Raw genomic sequence first — 23,001 nt, forward strand, 5'->3', positions numbered from 1 at the left:
GTTAATTCTTCTAAAATCTAATCAACGTAACCAAAATATAAATTGTTAACTTTAATTTAACTTTTAAAATACGCCTCAATCCCATAAACGAAACCCAACTCTAGCGGTCTCTTTTTTTTTTAAATAAATATATCTCTTCAATTTTAGTAATTATTTTTATTTATCCGGGAGGTGGTTTTTGGCAAAAAAATCACTTTCCATATTTTTTAAATTCATTTTTTTTAATTTCTTTATAGGTCTTGTCTCTAATTTTGAATAAAATTTGTCTCTTACTAAATTTTGGTTTAGCTAGCAATTAATTTCTATCACAGTTTCTTAATTGAATTAGATCTGATCTAATCGAATTTAAGAATGGTTTATTTTCTATCAGAAAACAAACACAGAGCAACTATATTGATTGAAGTTTGTAGATTACAAAACTTAACGAATTAACAATGTATACTACCTATTTATACAGAAAAACTAACACTTAACACACACTAAACATTCAGTTATAATCCAGCTAGATTACAGCTGGATTACAGCTATGATATGAGTTGTAATACAACTGGATTGACAAGTCAGCATATGAGTTTATCTTGGAGCCGGAGAGCAGCCTTGATGAAGGCAGCAGCAGATTAGATATTGATGAAGGCAGCAGCAGATTAGATATTGTTTGTTACCCCCCCTCAAGCTAGGCATAGATGTCAAAAATGCCGAGCTTGATAATAGGATAATTTTATCCTTGATGAAGGCAGCAGCACTTTGATGACCACCAGCAGCCTCTATTTATACCATACTTCATTGTTCCTTTATAACCGTCACTATGGTTTTAACACTTCCCTTTAGGCTTTAGCACTTTATATAACTGCTACTTCTTCAACAATCACAATTGATTTAGAATTTCAACATATAAGCCTTAAGTTTCTCAGACTGATAAAACCTTTCGATGATCAAGACTCTCCCTTATTGTGCAAGAGTAATTTCAGCAATTCCAAGATGGAAAAAAAATGACCACAGAGAACACAAACATGTACTGGTAGCCATAACAGTAACTGAATGAAAAATGAACCTTGCTTTCCAACAAGCTCACCAAATTCTTGACTGAAATCATTGAATATCAAAAAGTCTCAAAACACCTTTTCCTGTAGTTCTCTTAATTTGCACCAAATTAATGGCATATTTATCATAATAGCTTTAGTAGCACCATTGATTCCAGCTCCACCAACAAAATAAAGCCTTAGAAAAGAAAAAAAATCACATATGCTGCACTCAATTCCCAAACAATCATTCAAATGGATTCTTTACCATAACCATTGAGGAATTTTATCAAACAGTTGATGAGCATGAATAATATCTATTTGTTTTAAGAGGAATCCATACTTGTTCATACACCTAAATCCAATAATACGCCAGCAACATCACAAATCAAAGAGAATGAGAATCATAAACTGAAAGAATCAAAGAATGTGATAAAAATTTCAGCTTGAATTTATCAAGCAAAACACAGAAATCGATTTAAGAAAGAAGAGGAAACATGTATCAAATCATATGAGCTGAAGAAGAATCTTAATTCAATTAGAATTGAAGATAAGAGATCAAAGATGACAAAGATTCAAACAAGAATGGATAGATGAAAAGAGAATCTGATATGAACTGAATCTGTTAGAATTGAAACCTGAATTTAATAGAAAAGAACCTTGAATTTTCAGCATCGACAGCAATGAACTGAAATGAAATTTGAACTTTGAAATTGAACCGATAATGGATCGAAACTTATCAAAATTGATCAAACAGAATCTGAATTTGAAGCTTTGAAGCTGAAAATCATTGATAGCAATGATAAGAACCTGAAATCTGAAACTGATAGAAAATCACCGATAGCGATGAATGAGAAATTGGAGTCACCGATAGCGATGCTCAACAACAAACTGAATCTGAAATCAATCCGGACTGCTGGGACTGGACATCCAGTTCAGTACAACGGAGAAGAAACGATAAAATTGAAACGCGGCGGCAACACCGGCGGCAGCGCCTGATCCCGGGCTCGGACCCGCTCTGATACCATATCAGAAAACAAACACAGAGCAACTATATTGATTGAAGTTTGTAGATTACAAAACTTAACGAATTAACAATGTATACTACCTATTTATACAGAAAAACTAACACTTAACACACACTAAACATTCAGTTATAATCCAGCTAGATTACAGCTGGATTACAGCTATGATATGAGCTGTAATACAGCTGGATTGACAAGTCAGCATATGAGTTTATCTTGGAGCCGGAGAGCAGCCTTGATGAAGGCAGCAGCAGATTAGATATTGATGAAGGCAGCAGCAGATTAGATATTGTTTGTTATTTTCATATTTGGAGATGAAAATATTAATTTTTACAATGTAAGCTACTTGGATATCTGCAACAATTAAAGTCATCATCTTATGACGAATTTCACTAAATATACGTATGTTTTTCCATGTTGATACCGATTAGATGTTGTAATAGCAGAACATGCTTAAATTCATAGTTTATTTATAATTAATCATAAGTATTAAATACTAAGTTTTTCAATCAAATCCTTAATTATGATGCTGAATAAGAAAACAACTCATACTTTCCTTTATATTAAAGAAAATGAAAGATTTAATTTAATTATATCATGTAAGTTCAAGAAAATGTTAAACTTACCTATCAAAATAGTTCATCAAATCAAGTAAATCTTGTTCCCGTTAAATTAATTTGGAAAAAAATACAAAAATAATCCTAATGTATAACCCCGTTTCTTTTAAACATTCTCAAAATGACCTTAACATTGTGAAATATATAACAAAAACATAAAAAAATGGACGGCGTTAAACATAAATTTGGACGGCATTAAATGAAAATGATAATGGAAGCGTGATTTTTGATGCGTTTTCAGACGTTAGAGTCATTTTTGAGATCCGAAATACAAGGGGAAATTAGAAATTTTAAAATGGATTGGCTAGTTGGTGTAAAAACATTTGTGGGGGCAAATTATACAGAAATTAAAGTATAATAACTATATTTTTAATTTAAAGGACTAATTTTAAAAAAAAGAAATTCGAGGGGGCGGACGCCACCTCAGTCTATAAGACTGAGTCCGCCCCCTGAAATACATGAGGTGTTTACAAGAGACGCGAGCTATACATTGGAGTCATTTTTGCACTTTTTCCAATCAATTTGTTTTGGAGATAATTATACAAAATATCAAATTCAATTCTTCATAATATTTTTTTGATCAATTTATCATATTTATTTGGCCTAATTACTTAAAAAGCACCCACCTTATAATTTTTTTTCATTTATACCATGACTTAGGAAAATTTTCAATTGTACCCTATTTTGATTTTTATGTTTCATCTCTACCTAATGAGTTGAATTGACCTATTTTCTTTTGAAAAAGAGTTTACTTTAGTCCTTCATTTTAACCTATATTCTGATAAAAACGTTAATGTTAATCATTTATGTATTTTGTTTTCAATATTTTCACCCTTAAATTAATTAAATTATCAAAAAATTTAATTTTGGGGTACAAATGAAACATAAAAATCGAAAATATGGTACAATTGAAAATTTTCCTAAATCATGGTATAAATAAAAAAAGTTATAAGGTGGGTGCTTTTTAAGTAATTAAGCCTATTTATTTCGAAAATTAACATTATAGTTAGGCTTAATGATAAAAAAAACCCAAACCTTTACGACTTGTTGCAATTATATCCAAACCTTTTAATTTTTGCGATAATATCCAAATTGCACTATTTTGTTGCAATAATATCCAAATTGCACTTTTTATGTGAATTTTTTTGAATTTTTTGCCATTTTTTGGAACTTTTACTATATTATTATACATCAAAACATAATAATAGCCTAATATCTTAATTGAAAACAACAAATTTAGCCATCAATTTGACTATTATTGCTAAAAAAAAATGCAATTTGGATATTATTGCAACAAAAAAATGCAATTTGGATATTATTGCAAAAATTAAAAGGTTTGGATATAATTGCAGCAAGTCGTAAAGGTTTGGGTTTTTTATGCCATTAGGCCTTACAGTTATTATCATAACTTGTGAAAATGCAATTAATGCTGAAAAAGATATAAACTCTAATTATATGCAATTGTATACTGTGTCGATGATGATGCGAGGCCAGGCCACCATTGAAACGCAAAACCAAATTCCTATCTACACACAATCTCAAATCATTGACTTTATATGTACACCTTTGTAGTTGAACTATGATATATACACACACACACCTAACAAATGCTAATTTTAGCTGTAAATTAATTATAGCATTAGGATGATAATTTTAAAGCAATATTATATCCAAGAAAGATGTGTCATACAAAATAAATTAGAGTTGTTATATAGTCCTATATAATCTTCAGGATGATTATTTTATAGAGTTTTATTTAACTTCAAAGTAATGGCCAAATTGGACATTAAGGTAATTTGGAGTCGAGATTAAGATTTATATATTATATATAAGTTTTTTTATATATTTCATACATTAGTCTCCAGTTTTTGGAGTATTTATTTAGGCCATATACTTAATTATTACTATGTCCAATTTCATATTTCTTGTAACTAATGTGTAATATATTCAATTTTTTTATTGAATTATATACTTTTTTTATTGAATTATATACTTTTTTTTATGCGTCATTCCACTTATAAATGGACTTGAAAATTAAAATACTAAAAAAGGGCCAGTATAACAAAAATAAATAAACTTGAATTTTGAGACAGTGTTTTTTTTATATATTTACTTGTTAGAATGAGCAAAATAGTATCATTTTTTGTCACAGACTTTCTTTAGCTTTTAAATTTGTTGGTCGGATGCCACATAGAATGATGTATATGTAATGTTCACCGAAATTCATTTGTTTTTTTTTTGTATACAAAGGAGACTGGTTTTGGTGGGAGGTAAACTAAAGAGATCTACACATATAGAGTAGCAAAACTTTTGCATTATCATCCGAAACAAAGCTAGAAATACTTGTAGATATAGTGTAGAAGACATTGAGATCGAATTACTGATAAAGGCCATGGCTGACCATTTTGTCAGGACAACAATTTTCTTCTCTGTGAATATGCTGGATAATAATACGTCAATCCATTTTAGAAGACTTTTGATAGCATTTACCAGTTTATATTGGCATTAATCGGTGTATCCATTTTCTGTATAATTACATCTCATATCTTTTTCATTTTTTAAATTGCCCTTTTAATTTCAAATATAATCTTTCTGGTTTTTATTTTTATTTTTTTTAGTATTTTTATGGTATATTTTAGGCTTAATGGCAAAAAAAACCCAAACCTTCACGATTTGTTGTAATTATATCCAAATCTTTTAATTTTTGCAATAATATCCAAATTGCATTTTTTTGTTGCAATAATATCCAAATTGCATTTTTATGTGAATTTTTTTTGAGTTTTTTTTTTGGGACTTTTACTATATTATTATACATCAAAACATAATCATAGCCTTATATTTTAATTGAAAACAACAAGTTTAGCCATCAATTTGACTATTATTGCTACAAAAAATGCAATTTGGATATTATTGCAACAAAAAAATGCAATTTGGATATTATTACAAAAATTAAAAGGTTTGTATATAATTGCAACAAGTCGTAAAGGTTTGGGTTTTTTTTACCATTAGACCTATATTTTATGGTGTCTTTATAGTGTATTTTAGTGTATTTATAATATTTTTGTGGTGTATTTATAGTGTATCTTTTGTGTATTTATGCTGAATAAAGCTGGTTAAAAAGGGTATTTTTGTAAATATTTTATGAAACTGGATATAGAATGTAATTAACAATTCATGATCCAAATTTTTATACTCCCTCCGTCCTAATAGAATTATCCACTTTGAGAAATTTTTTATCCCATAATTGTTGTCCACTTTCGAAAAGTAATAATTTTAAAACTTAATCTTCTTATTCTACTTCTATTTAAATCCCACTAATAAAGTAAATTGAAAATGGATTCTATATTAATTAAGAGTATAATAAGAAAAATAAAGAAAAAATTATAAAATCCATAACAATAATTGTGTTTTTTAAAACTGTGTGATAAAGATAAAGTGGACAACTCTATTGGAACGGAGGGAATGATTATTTTTTAAAAATAACATAGTTTGAGGATAATTTCTAAAATGAAAAGAAAATAATTTTTTTGGAAGAATAATAATAAAAGAAAATAATATTTATAGGTCTTTGGTAAAAAAGAAATAACTACATGCTTGACTCATTCAAAAGTAGTCCTACTTTAGTTTAGAGTTCAGGAATTGTTTAGTCTTTAATAAAAAAGAGAAAATCACTAATAAAAAGGTCTAGTATTATTAGTAAAAATCCAAGAAGCTGATTCAGCAAATTAAATTTCATCACCGGGTTAACACATTTCTTTTTGAGACAACTAGCTTTCTTTAATAGATTGAGAAAATCAATATTAAAGAATCTGAATTAAATTTAAAATTAGTAAATAATTCAATAGAAATAAAATAAATAATAAGTAGAAAATATTGATAATTTAGTATTAAGTGATTGATTTTATCTAAAATATGATTTTTAGTTCATTATATGTATTAACTCGGTACATTTAGAGATCGTAAACTTTTATGTGGTATTTCAGTATTAGATAACTTAATTGTCAAATGATTATAATTTTAAATTTGAAGACCTAATTTTGGATCATCATATAATTAAAAATAATATTTAAGGATGAGTTGATTTAGATTGTTGCTATGAAATATAAAATGAATTATTTTAATATCACAAGTTAATAAATTTTATATAATAAACTATCAAGGCCGTGACTCATGAGTTCAATTTTTTCCACAAGCTCTCTTACTTCCCAATTATTAAAAATTTAATTTTACATAATATAATTTTCGACTTCCAACGCATAATGTTTTATAAATAAACTCGAATAAATAATTATATATAGCCACATTCTAATTCCGGAAAAATGATTAAATAATATTGTAATTATGCTAACAGGTACACTCAAGTGACAATATCCAAGTTGATTAATTAAAAAACCAATTCATTTAGGAAGTCATTTTCATTAGTCAATGCTTCTTTGTGAAGGCATGTATTCTTCATTGACATTTTATTTAAAATCATTATCCTAACATGAAGATTTTATTAACAAAGAATGTTCCCAATAAAACTCTCAAATTCTTAATTATATCCACTTAAAATCGTGCCACCAATTTCAATGTTTAACTTTTTTTTTTAATGAAGCTCAATGTTTAAATTCATTGTCCTAACATATAGATTATCAACAGCGAATGTTTCCAATAATTTTTCAAATTATAATCCCTTAAAAATTCATGCCACCAAGCTCAATGTTATGTATTTTAATAGAAAAAGGGTCATTTATACCCTTAAAGTTTGGATTTAGGATCAAGTAAACCCCTCAATGTCCGAAAAGGTTCAACTATACCATTAACGTCTTAAAAAATGAACAATCAGGCCCTCGGTTTTGACAACCACACACCCAACTTCTCATTTATGCGTTAAAATCGGGGGTCTGATTGTTCATTTTTAAGACGTTGGGGCATATTTGAACCTATCCGGACGTTGTGGGCTTACTTGATCGTAGAGGCAAACCTTAGGGACATAAGTGACCCTTTTTCCATTTTAATATATTAATTTATTTTAATATAATGTCAATCGCAATAAAATATCAAATGTTTGCCGCTTTTATCAGTTCTAGCAAAACTTTTTAAAATCGGTTATTTTAACCAATTTTAAAATATTTGAAATTTTTTGTAGCCATTTTTTTGAATCAAACCGAATTTTTGCTAAGTTGTTTGCCAGGTCACTGTCAACTCAGCAAATTATTGACGTGACAACACCTCTCATCCAACCAAATCACATGAAACCACATTATAACCAAAACAAAATTAAACTCAATCTTTAACTCAAATCAATTAATTATATTATTATACAATTTATATACATTTACAAATAATTAATATTTCTTAATTAATTAATTAAAAATAATTAAAATTTCTTGATTTAATAATTTGAATTAGTTTAGTTTAAATTAATTTAAATTAATTTTTAATCAAATAATTTATTTAATAAATTTATTAAAATTAACTTAAAATTTTATTTAATTTAATTAAACCTCAATTTATCTCGAGACTTAATTTTTATTCCAAAATTTTAATTCCGCCGCCGTTCTCTCGCACTCCGGCTACCACCGCCTTCTCCTTCCCCCACTTTGGTCGGACACCACCGAACAGTGGTGACCATCTTCTACAACATTAACCATACAAAATTAAAAAAGTTACTAAAAACGCAATGTTGATTGAAAATTTAATATTATTTAATGGCAAAAGATATACAAAATTCTCGTAGTTTTTATAAAAGTACACATAAGTTTTTAAACTATTTTGGGTGTAATTAAACTTTCGTTATTTCAAAACAGAATAATTAAAGTTCATATAAAAAATTAAAAAAAGAAAAGTTTATAGTGATTTTGCGCAACCGCGCGAATATATGACTATTTTATTTATAATTAACAGTAGCAACTAATAGTATATATGTTTAGAACAATATATTCCATGAGCTCTCATGTAAATGAATGAGAGAGTGTTAGTAAAGTTTTGTAATCAATGTATCATGTTCGCTGACTCTAACCATTAGAGTCCAAATAGAAGCTGTAATCTACAGAAGGCGTCCCATGTTCTTCAGGAAAATCTGTTCGGACGGAATAGATTGAAGGACTTGGCGTCGCCAACGGTGTTACCTTCACTTCACTACCCTTTCCGAAAGTGTGTGATTTCAGGTCCTTGTGGTCAAATAGTTTGAGCAACTTAATAATTCTGCTCCATACCGATGAAAAATCTAATACATCCGGATTAGGTAGAAATATTTGCCGACGTTGGTAAAAGGAGATGAGTGCATATATGACGAGAGCTAACACTGAAGTTACTCCTGCAATTAAAAATAATCCTCAGAAACTTCTGAGACTAAGGCCACTGGAAGAAACAGTAGAGCTTGGATCAGGACAACTGACTTGTTTTCCAAACCATGCTTCCTCAATCCTCTTCAATTTATGTCCTTCTGTCACATTCAGGATCGCTCTTAATAAATCGCCTACTAAGGGAGATCCTCTAGAGAAAACCTGAAACTCCTTATCAGAATGTAAAACTTATCTGAAAATTTCTTGTTGAGCAAGAAAGAGGGAAGGAACTTACAAATCCGAAGCCACCCGTCTGAAACATCGGTTCAACCATAGTATATTTGGAGCAATACTTTGCAAGAAACATCTTTATGTATGGTATTTCATCAAAAGCAGCAACAATGCTGCCATTTTTACTTCGTTTCGAGAAAAGGTCATCGCATTCTTCAGTAGATTTGTACATTTTGAACTTCGATTCGTCAAAACCTAAGCTTGCCAAGATTCCTGGAACGAAAGAGCCCTTCAGGTACCCTACATTATCTCCGAATGAACATCAGTTACGGTTGGTATGAGCTGCTTGACAGTGAGGAGGCTGCTTAAACTAGCTGTATAGCTTTGAGTGAGAATCAATACTACAAAGCACCATATGGTTACTACTATTCTGGCCAAGTTGCTCATCACTCTTTCCCCTGAAATTATAAACTAGTACTTCTTTATTTTATATCTATGTTACACGGAAAAACTTATCGAGTCCTACATTTCATTTCCGAAAATGCTTATAATATTCCGGAACTCTATATTTATAACTTATTCTTGTAAAAAATATATCAATACGTAGTTTACTTACGATGGGCAAAAGCCATGGTAGAGAAGGAGAACCAAAAGGCTGTGCCAACTTGATAAGAAGGAGGGCCTGGTAAAATCTTCATTGACTCTATGTTCAAGAACCCAGACAGAAAATCCAATGAAAACAAAGAAACAGAAGCTTGTCACCCAAAGATCCCAAGTTACAGGCTTCAAGAAAACCCATGCATTTTTACTCTTGTTGTCTTTAATTGGAACTATCATTGATACTCATGACTCGGTGTAAGGCAATGTGTAGTCCACATAAAAGGATCTGTTGGCAATTATAGTTGTGTCTCCCACCACAGCATCAAGATTCTATTAGTCAAGGAACACGTAAAATTAACTCAGACAACATTATACATAAACTTAATTAATTATAGTATTAAGGAAAGATTAAAAGATTTACCCCCGTGTACACTTGATTGACTAGATCCTTATATGTTCCTGCAATGGTACCGTCAGGCTTAACAAATGGGGTGTATTTATAACTCACTGAGTAAGGCAATGCTTCTATTACAGCGTCAAAAACATATATTCAGTAACCTGTGACAATTGTAGCATTAGTCCTGCTATTTCTTGTCACCTTTACAAATTCACTATAATCTTCCTTCACTAGCACTCCAATTCGTAGTTCATTGCCATTCGTCGGAATTTCCCATCCCTTAGGAACAGAAGTTGAATCCCCTGGCCAGATAACAGAGGCAAGATTAGGCTTAGAAGTGCTTGTTTTTGCTACTGATGAGTTCAGTTTCTTGACAAGTCCATTCTTAGGTGTCCAAGATCCAAGTCCTCTAGCTCCATCACCCATGATGTTGATTATTTGGAAAGCTTATAGTGGTAACTGTCCTTTAATGAAAAGGAAATATCTGGTAAGTAAGGCCTTTGAAGCGAGTGGTTGATAATGCTTGAGCAAGTGCAGGACCATTTAGTGACACCCCAAGTAATGCAAGGTCATTCGACGAAGAAGAAGTATTGGCCTTCCGGAAGGCGAGATTTGCATCTCCATTTTTCTCAATTGCCAAGGCTAATGCAATAGCAGCAGCATACGCCCATAGTTCAGAAATGCTCAATTCAGAATCAACATTTCCTGGATTTTCCTGCAGGAAATTTCTCTTCCAACAAACACAAAAGTTTTCGAGCTCTTTACTCTTCGGAACATAAGGCCGAACACCAATCACACATTCAATAATATAAGGGTTTAAAGAGCTCAAATAATTAGCCATCCCATCAATTATGATCCAAACATAGCCTTCACTCATCATTCCAAGCTCCCGCGTTTTAGTAAAAAGACGAGAGCCCACAAAAGGCGGCACATGAACAATGAAAACCGGAGTTTGCATAGTCATCAACTTCAAAAGATGTTCAACTACAAAACTAACATCCCTCATCCCACCCACCAATTTCTATTTCTGTGAAGAAAAAAAAGTGACACTGCTTTCATAGCAATAATCAGAGCTTATTTCATATAATGGCCGTTGGCATGATATATATTAACAATGTGCTAATAAGTATTTATCATAAAAAAATTAATTATTATATATTTTTTATCATTAAATATTCTACATGGCTAATATATTATTTATTTGTTGCTCGAATGATATGGCGTAATAGTGGTATTGTATAATTTTCCGAACAATTAATAGGGACAATAGGCCTAATGATAAATTAAATCCAAATTGTTGCAAATTGTTGCAATTTTGTTTAAAACTTTTAATTTTTTAATAATAGTATAATTTCAATATTTTGTTGCAACTTTAATTTTAATTTATCAATATAATATTTTCAATTTTCACCTTAAAACTATACTTATTAGCTTCATTTGACTTTTCTAGTCATTTTTAACTTCAAATTTGTTTCTTTTTTCAATCATCGAACAAGTTAGAGAAAGTATTATTAGAGTTTAACGTTATTTTTTATTTTTTAATATTAGAAGTTAAATTTTGAAATTCTGAAAAATGGATTTTGCTCATTACGGAGTAAATTTATAAATTCAACTAAAAATTAAAACAATTAAATTGATTGGAAAACGATTGGCTAAAATTGCAATGAAATGTTGAAATTAGGATTTTTTTGAATAGAATTACAACACCCGTAAAAATTTGAATTTATTTTAATATTAGGCCTAGTTTATATTTGACAATTCTTTTTATTTGAATCATCATTTTTTAGGTTCAAAAAATTATTATTCCCATATTTTTTAGAAAATCGACTGTTTTTCTTTTGACATTTGATCAAATTTATAATTTCCTTTTAATTAATTCGGTTAGTTGACTAGACAAAAGATTTGAACATTTAGAATTAAATTCAATTAAATTTATAAATTTATTTTCTTTCCAATATATATATAAAACTAATAAAAAAATTCAAATAAATTTTAAAATTATTTATTGAACCAAAATATATTTATTATTATATATTTGTTCTTTTAAATTAGATTAAAAATGAAATTTTGAATTGGAGTTAAAAAAATTAATATAATATATTTGGTTCAATTTTAAAATAAAAAAATTCAATATAATTGTTATATAATTTCATTTGAATTAGAAAAATTTTAAACTTTAAAATAAAGTAGAAACATAATGAAATTTTATTTTTTTCTGAATCAAAATATATTAGATTATATTAATTTAAAAAAAACTATTCAACTTATTCTAAGTGCAAATAAAAATAGTTATAAATATATTAAGTTTAGTAATAATTATAAACTCTTTTTAATATTTATAAAAAATTAATAATTTTATAGAGTTTTTTAAATGAAAAATAAAATTGAGAATTAGATTTAATCTAATTTAATTTTTAATTATCAATTTTTTTTTATCAAATCAACTAACAAAGTTAACTGACCAAAGAAAAAATAGCAAATTTGATCAATGTTGGAAAAAGACAACTAACTTTTTAAAAGTTATAGGGTTGTAATATTTCAGATATTATAGGGTTGTGACATATTCATCCAATAATAATAGATAAAGAATATATTATATAACAATCAAAGTAATCATAGATAATAAATTTAATAGCTAATTCAATTTATTTTAGCTAATTTTTGGTAAAATACTAGATACAGTGACCGAGATTTTAGATAATAAAAATAATATTTACTTAAATATCTTTTCATCTTAAATAAAATTATCGGATTTACATAAACTTAAATATTTTGATGATGAGAAATTTTAATGACAATTATCTTTACACTAAATTTTCGGTCTATATTATATTTTTGGGCGGCTCATTTGGTAGCTGAAAAGTAGGATGATTGTTACACAATATCATCATTTTCTTATAGTATGGCTCACTTATTGTGATAAGAAGTTATTATCTTTTAACTTATATATAATTTAACTTCATCTAATAGAGTTAAGCCTATGGAAACAAAATCACTCAAAAACCTCTCATCTTTAAACTTTTTTTCAATTCCACACCAACGTGGAAAAGTCGTCAACTTTAAACACTTGTGAATTTTTTGATTTCAATTGTACCCCAATTTTAAAATTTTTGTTAATTATTTTTTACTTAAATGATGAAATCATTCAATTAACTAAATGTAAAGATAAAATTAAATTCTTTTTATTCAAAAAAATACAAATAAATCCTTTATTTTTAAAAACTAACAAAAAACCATAATCAACTTAAAACTAATTTAAATTCTTAATTAATTTAACTAAATTTAAATAAATTTTAAAAACATACTATTAATATATGCTAGACATGCATAATATTTTTAATTTTTTCTAAATGAAAAAGACGTCAATTTAATATTTCAGGATACAATTGAAACATAAAAATGCAAAACAAGGTAAAATTGACAAGTTTTCAACATCAGGATAGGATTGATAAGGGGCTAAAAGGTCGGGATTTTTTTAAGGCATTATGCCTAAACTAAAAGAGTAAATAGTATTATTTTTATTCATTTTTTGCTCAAGGTATCTAAATTATCCTAACTCTCCAAGACGAGCATGGTCAGATACAGTTAGTGTAACATAATCTAAAATTAACATTATATTTTAAAAGATAAAATACAAATTTAACCACATTAAACATTTATAGGCAAAAAGTATTTTCGAGTATTTTATAAAAGTACAGATCAACCTTTTTCGTTTTTTAAGCACAATTAAATTTTCATGTTTTTTAAATTGAACAAAAAAATTCTTAAATATTTATATCAATTTTATGTTTGAACCAACTAAAAAGTTATAAATAGGTGATTTTGTCAAGTAATTTTTAAAAATGATGACAAGAAACTAGACCTTTAGGTATATGTCCAAGCCTGACCCTAAGGACCGGGCTTGGACAATAATTTTCCGTTTCAAGCCCGGGCTGAGTCTAAAAAAAGCCCGCTATTTTATGAGCGAGCTCGAACTTTTATTTTTATAGATTTTACATGTATGTCCACCCAAATCCGCTCCGAGCCCATAAAAATTTATTGTTAGGGCCGTTTTGGATAAAAACAAAGCCTGAGTCAGGCTCGGGTCGGGCTTGTATAAAAAATTAAAAAAAACCCGGCGGGTCCGACCCATGAACACAAGGAACACATGCCCAGTTGGTTAAATGGTCATTTTACTCCTTGAACATAGCATTATGTATCAAAAAAGGAAAATTTATCAAATTGTGATAAAAATCCCAATATTTTTATAGTAATTAATTTAATTCTTCATAATATTTTAGTTGATAGTACTAAATAATATTTTTTGGAAAAAATAAACATAATAGTTTTAAAATAATAGTTTTAAAATAAAAAACAATAATGTATATTTTGAAAATCCTTTTTCAAATTTTAAAGACAAATTGATGTATCAAGAGAGTGGTCATTATATTCTCACTTTATAGAATTAAATAATTTAGACGTATATAAATTTTTTATTTTTTTTATCAAAATATTATAGTTTTATGTTTTTTATATTCGGTGTAAAATTAGGAGGTAAAATGATTCGTTTTATAATGTTACTGTAGCCGGTTTAAACATCAAATTGATCTAAATATTTGTTTAAATATTAAATGGTTATTTCCGAACAAGTTTAAACACTAAATTTATACTAATATTTAATATCTTCGATTACCATTTTTTGGTTAGACTTTAGTGTTTTTTTTTTGTTTGGAACACTTTTAACAAAGATTTACAACAAGTTCAGTGTATGTTGAACACAATATCTATTGATCATGTCATCATGGAGTGTGATATTTGTCATAAATCTTCTTTATTTCTTTTTTTTTTAAATAGTTTGTATTATCATAATTCATGATTTTATTTTATACTAATTAAAAATCGTTGGATATTGTTGAGCAGCTTTTTGTTCAAAGATTCTAAAAGTCCACGTGGGACGGTTAGAAGATTTATTACATGAGTCCAAAGGTGGCGGCTGGTCCATTTTTCAGGTTCCACCTTGTCCAGATTTGTCCAGATCTAAGCTGTTCTTTAATGGCTGGCTATTTAATAGTAACCCAATATTATATTAATTTAATTAAGTTTATGATTGAGTTTGTTTTCGTTCATTGGTTGCAACTTGCAATTTATCTTCAATTATCATTATCAAATCACAAACATTTTCACTAATGAGAATTGTTTTTCAAGAACGATTGGATACTTATATTGAATTGAAAATTACACTCTTATTACGAACGAAATCAGTTTGATCCTTACACTATCATAAACACTAAAACCAACACTAAAATTTTATTAATCTGTTAAAGCAAACAGAAAAAAGTATAAAATATATGCAATACAATCATATTTGGCATGACATGGCCAATGCGTCACAAATATTCATATCATGTGGCAATTTGTGATGACAAGGTGATAATGTGACTAGAGGTGGCTACAAGCCGGTTCGACATGTAAATTGGATCGAACCGAATTTTTCAAACTGGGGCAACACTGTTTTAAAATCGTAAAGAAACCGGTTTCAAGCCAGTTCCAAATTTCTTAAAATTGGAACATCAGTTTTAATACCAACTGTTAAACAGAATTCTTAATTTTTTTGAACTGTGAACCGACATATTCGAATTGAAACAACTCGTTTATCAATTGTGGCCACATGGTAGTGAAAGATGTATTATCACGTCATATTAAAGATTGATTATAACACTATATCGGCGTCAAATCAGCAAAAAATGACGATAATTTATTGTTACTTGAAATCATTGACGGAAATCGCTATATATTACTGATTATGTCAATATAATTCATTAAAAATATATAAATATCACTACCTTTTGCCAAAAAAAGAAGGAAAAACTATGGAAAGAATCTAAGAAAGAAAATGGTCAAAAATTCAGCAAAGTGGACCAATTTAGCTATGATGCATGAATAATTTGTATATGTATTAGCTATCACATCCGTCCGTCGGCTGATAGCAAACACACACATAAATTTTGGGTAGTACTATTCGCCGCCCCAAATAACCACCCACCGCCCAACTTTTGACCAAACTACCCCTAAATCATTTTCATTTTTTTAAAAAAAAAATCAATTCTCTCAAATCAATTAAAAACCCAACGAATATCCGAACGAATTTATAATAAAAATGTTAAAATCGACTAAAAATAAATCTAACAATTAATCGGTTTTAAATTTTTTCATTTAAAAATTTTTAATTTTTTTTTTTAAATTTTTTAATGGGCCATCGACGGGAGATGGCGATGGTCCAATGGACCATCGTCCAGCTTTGGCGATGGTCCAATGGATCATCGCCAAAGCTGGACGATGGTCCAATGGACCATCGCCATCTCCTGGCGATGGTCCATTGGACCATCGCCAACGCTGGACGATGGTCCAATGGATCATCGTCCAGCTTTGGCGATGGTCCAATGGACCATCGCCAGGAGATGGCGATGGTCCATTGGACCATCGTCCAGCTTTGGCGATGATCCATTGGACCATCGCCAAAGCTGGACGATGGTCCATTGGACCATCGCCATCTTAGGGCGATTGTCCATTAAAAAATTTTAAAAAAAAATTTAAAAATTTTTAAATGAACAAATTTAAAACCGATTAATTGTTAGATTTATTTTTAGTCGATTTTAACATTTTTATTATAAATCCGCTTGAATATTCGTTGGGTTTTTAATTGAATTGAAAGAATTGATTTAAAAAAAAAAACTGAAAATAGGTTAGGGGTAGTTTGGTCAAAAGTTGGGCGGTGGGTGGTTATTTGGGGCGGTAAATAGTAGTCCACTAAATTTTTGATTATGTTTTTCGCCTGTGAACAGCTTTATTTGGCCGTTGCCTTCTTCTTGTCTTATTACCTAAAAAAGCCTAAAAGCCATTAAATATTGTCTCAATTTTATTTTTTGTCTCAATTTGAAAAACTTATTACAATCATATCTCAATTTATATATGTGGAAGAAACATATTTACGTGTTAACGATAATAATAAGCAATTTTTTTTTAATTTTTGTTATATATTTTGTGTTTGATGTGTTTTTTCCTAATTCATTAAATTATTAAATCAAAAATCAAACAGTCTTTATTGGTAAAAAATTCAAAAAAGCTGAAAATTAAACTCCATAACCTGAAAAGAACCTAGCATTTCACGCTAACATGCATACGCTGCTTGATTTGCAATATAGCTGCTTACAAAAATAAAAAGATATTATCGATAATATTGTTTCGCTAATAATACAGTGCTCGATCAAACTTTTTTCAACACCTACAAACTGATTTTTGATATCAAAAATCACAATCATGACATGATTCAATCACCATTTGACAAACTTTTCATATTAAAAAACAGCAACAATCTTTCATTAAAAAAATTCAAAAAAAAAACAAATAATAAAACAATAATAAAAAATTACTATAAGTCATAAATAATTATATTTCTATTATTGAAAGATTTTAATCTATTTTTATTTTATGATTCGTTGATAAATCTTAACCTATCAAGAAAGAAGACTTAACAATTTATTCTATTTTATGAAATTAAAATAACATAAAAAATAGTTACCGTCAACGGAAAAAAAATTATCAACATCCAAAAAGTATAAAAAAAAACTATAAATGGCTAGAGTTTTTAAAGAGAAAAGAGAGAAAAGCTATTGACTTATAAATATTAGTCTTTTATTTATCTGATGTCTCTTTAGCATTGTGCATATGAGATCTACATGTATTTTCACAAGAGTTAATTTTCCACATAAATAAAAAAACTGAGGTATGTAATTGCAACAAATCTCTCAAATTGGATTGAAACTGTAAGAAAATAAAAGTTTTGGTTGTGACCGGTAACAAACACAAAATTTTGAATATAATTAGAACTTACACCATCTCAAGAATTTCGTATAAATATAACCTAATCTTTTGATTATTTCTCATTCCTCACTTTGGTCAAAAAGCATATCATAAATGGATAAATATTCAACTACTTCTTCTTCATCATCATCTCCTCCGATGTACTTATCAAAATACCCGCAACAAACCAACACTGTTAAAGCCTCGTCACACTCATTTTACTCGTCGCTTCATTCGGTTCGTAAGCCTCATCAGATGAAGCCATGGAAGAAACCAATTGCACCATTGCCACCAACTCCGCCGAGAGTGTATAACGTGGATCCTATAAACTTCAGGGACCTTGTTCAGAAGCTGACCGGTGCAGCTGAACCGTTCGATCAGTCACTGGAGCAGCCGCAGCAGAGGCTACAACGTGTTGCTCCGCCTCCGCTCGATCTTGAAAGGGAACCTGCATTTTTTAGCAGAGAATTTGCAGCAGCAACAGGATCGGTGCAACAGTTTTATCCTTCTCCCGTGAAGACTCCGTTTTCGGCGTTGTATCACGAGCTGATGACCGATACATTACCGGATTCGAAACCGAGGAAGGTCTCGGAGAGTGTTTCTCTCGAGTTTAATATTTTCTCACCGTCTACTCATGGTTGGTGTCATTTTCCGATTCTGAGTCCTGGGACACTTTCTAGTTTGGAGCTAAGCACAGTTCTCTAGTTCTTCATATGAATCATATTCATATTGCACTCGCAATATCCAAACTATCGCTTTGTTACATTTTAATGATCGAATTTTGATTTGTTTGATTTTGAGTTCTAAACTTTAATTTTATTTTAGTGAAGTTTTTTCGGCCAAAACGCTGACGCGACAGCCGGACTTTACCATGTGGCAATAATTTTTTGTTTCTATTTTTTCTAAAAACTTATACTTATGTATTATTTCAATTCAGTGTAAAAATTTCGGGCCAAATATGTATAATGTCAACTTTATAGGTACAAAGTAAAAGTAAAATCTAGTTGTGTTTTTTTATCGGAAAATTTCTTCTTGAAATAATATTGTGAACTAGGCGATACTCTCGTAATCAGTTATTTAATACTTTATATTAAGTACCAATATTGATGCTAACACTTCAGCTATTTGTATTTTTTTTTTGGTAAGCCCATCCGGTTTACAAAGCATCGCCCTGATTAATCCGGATCCGACCAGCGTCGCGCGCCTGGCATGGTGGGTGAGTCTTCTAGTGGGAATTTTCTGCATTCACAAGACTCGAACCCGAGACTTTGCTTAAGCGATATCAAGCCGCTTATTACTTGAACCAACCCCATTGGTTAGCTATTTGTATTTTTATTGGCAATACTGGAGAAAAAAAAACCTAATAATCTTAAAAAAAGAAAATCAGACTTCCTAACTGTTGTTGTATCTCTAATTGAAACTTTCAATTCTATTGATTTTATTTCATTATATTATAGTTATAAAATCTGAATGAGCAGAATCTGTCTTTGCTTATGTGATTGCTATGTTAGCTCCACTTTGTACAAGTATAAAATATATCTTAAATAAAAAACAATAAGTATAATCATTCATTAAACTACAAATTATTAATTTATTTTGATATGATAATTACGTAAGTAAAAAATACATAGTCATGTAAGCTAGAAAACAAACTTATATCTGATGTCTGCAATTATGTTATAATTAAAAAAAATATCTGATTAAAATTAAGTGTTAGAATGACAATAGTCATAAAGGTTTGCATTTTATAGATCATTAGAATAACCGCACTGTTGAAAAAGAGATTTGGTGCATGTTCAGTTCATAAAATTAACAAGAAAATATAGAATATTTATTTAAAAGGTTTAATTACATAAGTAAGCCTTTTTTGGGCCCAAATTACATGGGTATCTTTTTTCTCCAAAAATTTACATATGTATCAAATAACACCAAATTATTACAATAAATACCAATTTTGCTGATGTCAGCGCGCGTCATGTTCTCTAGTGCACCAGCAAAGCTGGTGCACTAAGTAACTGACCCGCGCATGATGTGCGGGTCAGTTAAATGATTTGTTTCACTCTATATAAGAGTGAAACACATCATATGATTCTTTTTTTTTAAAAATTATTTATTATTTATACTTTAAAAAATTATTATTATAAAAAATTATTTATATATATATATTCAAAAATTATATTTATTTATTTATTTAAATTATGCTAAAAATAATCCAATCTTTATAAATTTATAAAAAAAATACTAATATTAATTTTAATTTAAAAAAATATACATATAAATAATTAAATAAACTAAAAAATACTTGTATTAATTTTTAAATCAAGAAATGAATTAGATATAGTAATTGAAGTTTAATTAATTAAATTAACTAACTTTTTAAATTGGTATTTTTTATTTTTTATTTTTATCGATTTATTGAATCAATTTGATACATACAAAGACATTTAAAATATTTTTAATATCTATTTGATACATATTCGTTTTTCAAATAAATTTTCTTATTTTTTTATGTTTTTTTTAAGTTCAATTAAATTATGTTAAAAATAATCCGATCTTTATAAATTTATAAAAAAATAATAATATTAATATTAATTTTAATTTTAAAAATATAAATAATTGAATTAATTAAAAAATATTTATATTAATTTTATTTTAAAACATCAAAACAAAAAATACTTTTATTTTGTAAATATATTATTTATATTTTCTCTCAAAATAAATTATTTATATATTTATTTTTTAAATTTTTGGATTAAGAAGTGAATTAAATGTAGTAAATTAAAGTTTAATTAATTGAATTAATTAAACTTTATTTTTTTTTAATTTTTATCAATTTAATTGAATCAACCGATGTATATTTTATACATACAAAAGGCATTTGAAAAATATATTAAATACATCTCGGATACATATGTGATACACATCCGATACATATTTAAAACATTTCCAATACATACTTGATACATTTTCGTTTTTCGAAACCTTGTCCTTATTTTTTTGTCTTTTTTATGTTCTACTACTAATATTTTTATACATATCAAGGACTTGTCGAAAATTTTAATACATGTATAACATATATATTTTGTATATATATATTTGGTACACCTCTAATACATATTTGATGCATTTCCAATACATATTTAATACACATTCGTTGTTCGAAACATTTTTCTCTATATTTTGTATACATATTTGATACACCTACGATACATATTTAATACATTGACAATGCATATGCGTTGTTCGAAACCTTTTCCTTATTTATTAAGTTCTATTACTAATATTTTTTTTACATTTTAGAGACTTATCAAAAAATTTAATACATGTATTACATATATATTTTGTATACATATTTTATATACATATGATATATAATTTATAGATGATAAATACATTTTTAAAATGTGCTAAAAAGATAAATCGTTGATACATAATTTATACATGATATATATTTTTTTTAAAATATACTTAGTAGATATATAATCTATACATAATAAATATATTTTTTATGTATCAAACCCGTGTTTTGATGTGTAAGAATAATGTATTCGATAAGTAATTTATAAAATTATATTTTTTTTAATGTTCTAACAATAGAATCATGAGGGTATTTTGATAATTTTATCTTAGATTAATAATAAACGTGGCTACTTTTTTATTTTTATAGAAAAAAAAATATGTCTATTTTTATGAGACGATGGAAGTATTATTTGTGTATTTCTATATTTTATATTTCTAAAATTTAATATATTTATATTTTTAAAATTAAAATTAATATTAGTATTTTAAAATTTAAATATTAAATAATAAATAAATAGATACTGAAGAAAAAAAATTAAGTAAACTGTTTGTTTTAAATACTAGGTAAAATTTAGTTATTAAATAAATAAATAAATAAGAAAAGATTTGTTTTAAAAAAAAAATAGTTGAGCAGGCTGACCCGCGCGTCTCCCGCGGGTCAGTGGAGCATGTGCACCAGCACAGCTGGTGCAAATGTTCATGCGTCAGCAGGCCTGACGCATGTGTCAGGCCTGCTGACATGACAGTTCGTATAAAATGAAATTTTATTCAAATTTTTTGTACTGAATGTTAATTCCTTTATGCGAAAAGCACCGCATGAAAAGTCAACAACTTTTCGGTGCAGTTATGTAACCTACCCTATTTAAAATAATTATCTATTACTTTCATTCATATTTAAATTAATTACAATAATTTCATATAATTGCTATTTTATATTTGAAAATAAGTATTTTTAAAGATAATCTAAAGAATAAAAGAGTTTTACTATAACGGCCAACTGCATTCTTTACTACCGACTGCCACAAATGAAGTATGAACAAATTACATTTGACAAAATTTGTCATTCAATTCAACTATCTAAATAGTTCTACTCGACAAAAGTTGACTATATATATTAGCATTAGATAACCTTATTATACCATTTCATATCTTATAATGCAATTAGAATTTTGACATTATTAGAAATAACAAAGTTTTATTTTGCTCCTTTAACTTGGAACAAAAATCAAATAAAGCCAAGTTTGTTATTTTGAACAAAAACATTTTTAAAATAGGTATTTTGGACGAAAACACCTTCAATATAGGCATTTAGACTCGTTTTACATCATCAGTTCAATAATTTGTTGTCAGCTAATCTCCAATTGCTCCAATAATTTTTTTGACACATTAGGTAAGGGGTAAAATGAGCCAAATTAACCAACCTATGTGAATTTTTGTCCAAAGTCATGAACTTAATTAATATTTTATACCAAATTGAGGGAGCAAAATAAAGCTTTATTATAGTTAGAAATATTAATTTGACACATTGAGGCCAATGCTAGATAAAGTAGATAACTTCCTACTTTGTAATATTGCCCTTTAAATTAATAAGAATATAAGTATAGTAAATTTCTTTCTTTTAATCTTTTAAAAGAAAATTCATCTTAAAATCCCTGTATTTTACCATTTTATTCAAAAATCTCATATCCCAACAACTTATTTTTT

At 28.1% G+C, this 23,001-nt stretch overlaps 1 protein-coding gene and 1 pseudogene across 1 annotated transcript; one reads left to right on the top strand and one right to left on the bottom strand.

Moving 5' to 3' along the window:
• Positions 1-8,660: 8,660 nt before the first annotated feature.
• Positions 8,661-11,164, bottom strand: LOC126656688 (glutamate receptor 2.8-like; annotated as a pseudogene).
• Positions 11,165-18,063: 6,899 nt separating this feature from the next.
• On the top strand, positions 18,064-19,014 carry LOC126656397 (uncharacterized). The gene has a single exon (XM_050350968.2). It carries the CDS (start codon positions 18,112-18,114, stop codon positions 18,700-18,702), a length of 591 nt encoding a protein of 196 aa, XP_050206925.1. The 5' UTR covers positions 18,064-18,111; the 3' UTR covers positions 18,703-19,014.
• The last annotated feature ends 3,987 nt before the right edge of the window (positions 19,015-23,001 follow it).

This window comes from Mercurialis annua, linkage group LG7 (genome assembly GCF_937616625.2).
Source record: "Mercurialis annua linkage group LG7, ddMerAnnu1.2, whole genome shotgun sequence".
In the NCBI taxonomy this organism is placed as follows: Eukaryota; Viridiplantae; Streptophyta; class Magnoliopsida; order Malpighiales; family Euphorbiaceae; genus Mercurialis; species Mercurialis annua.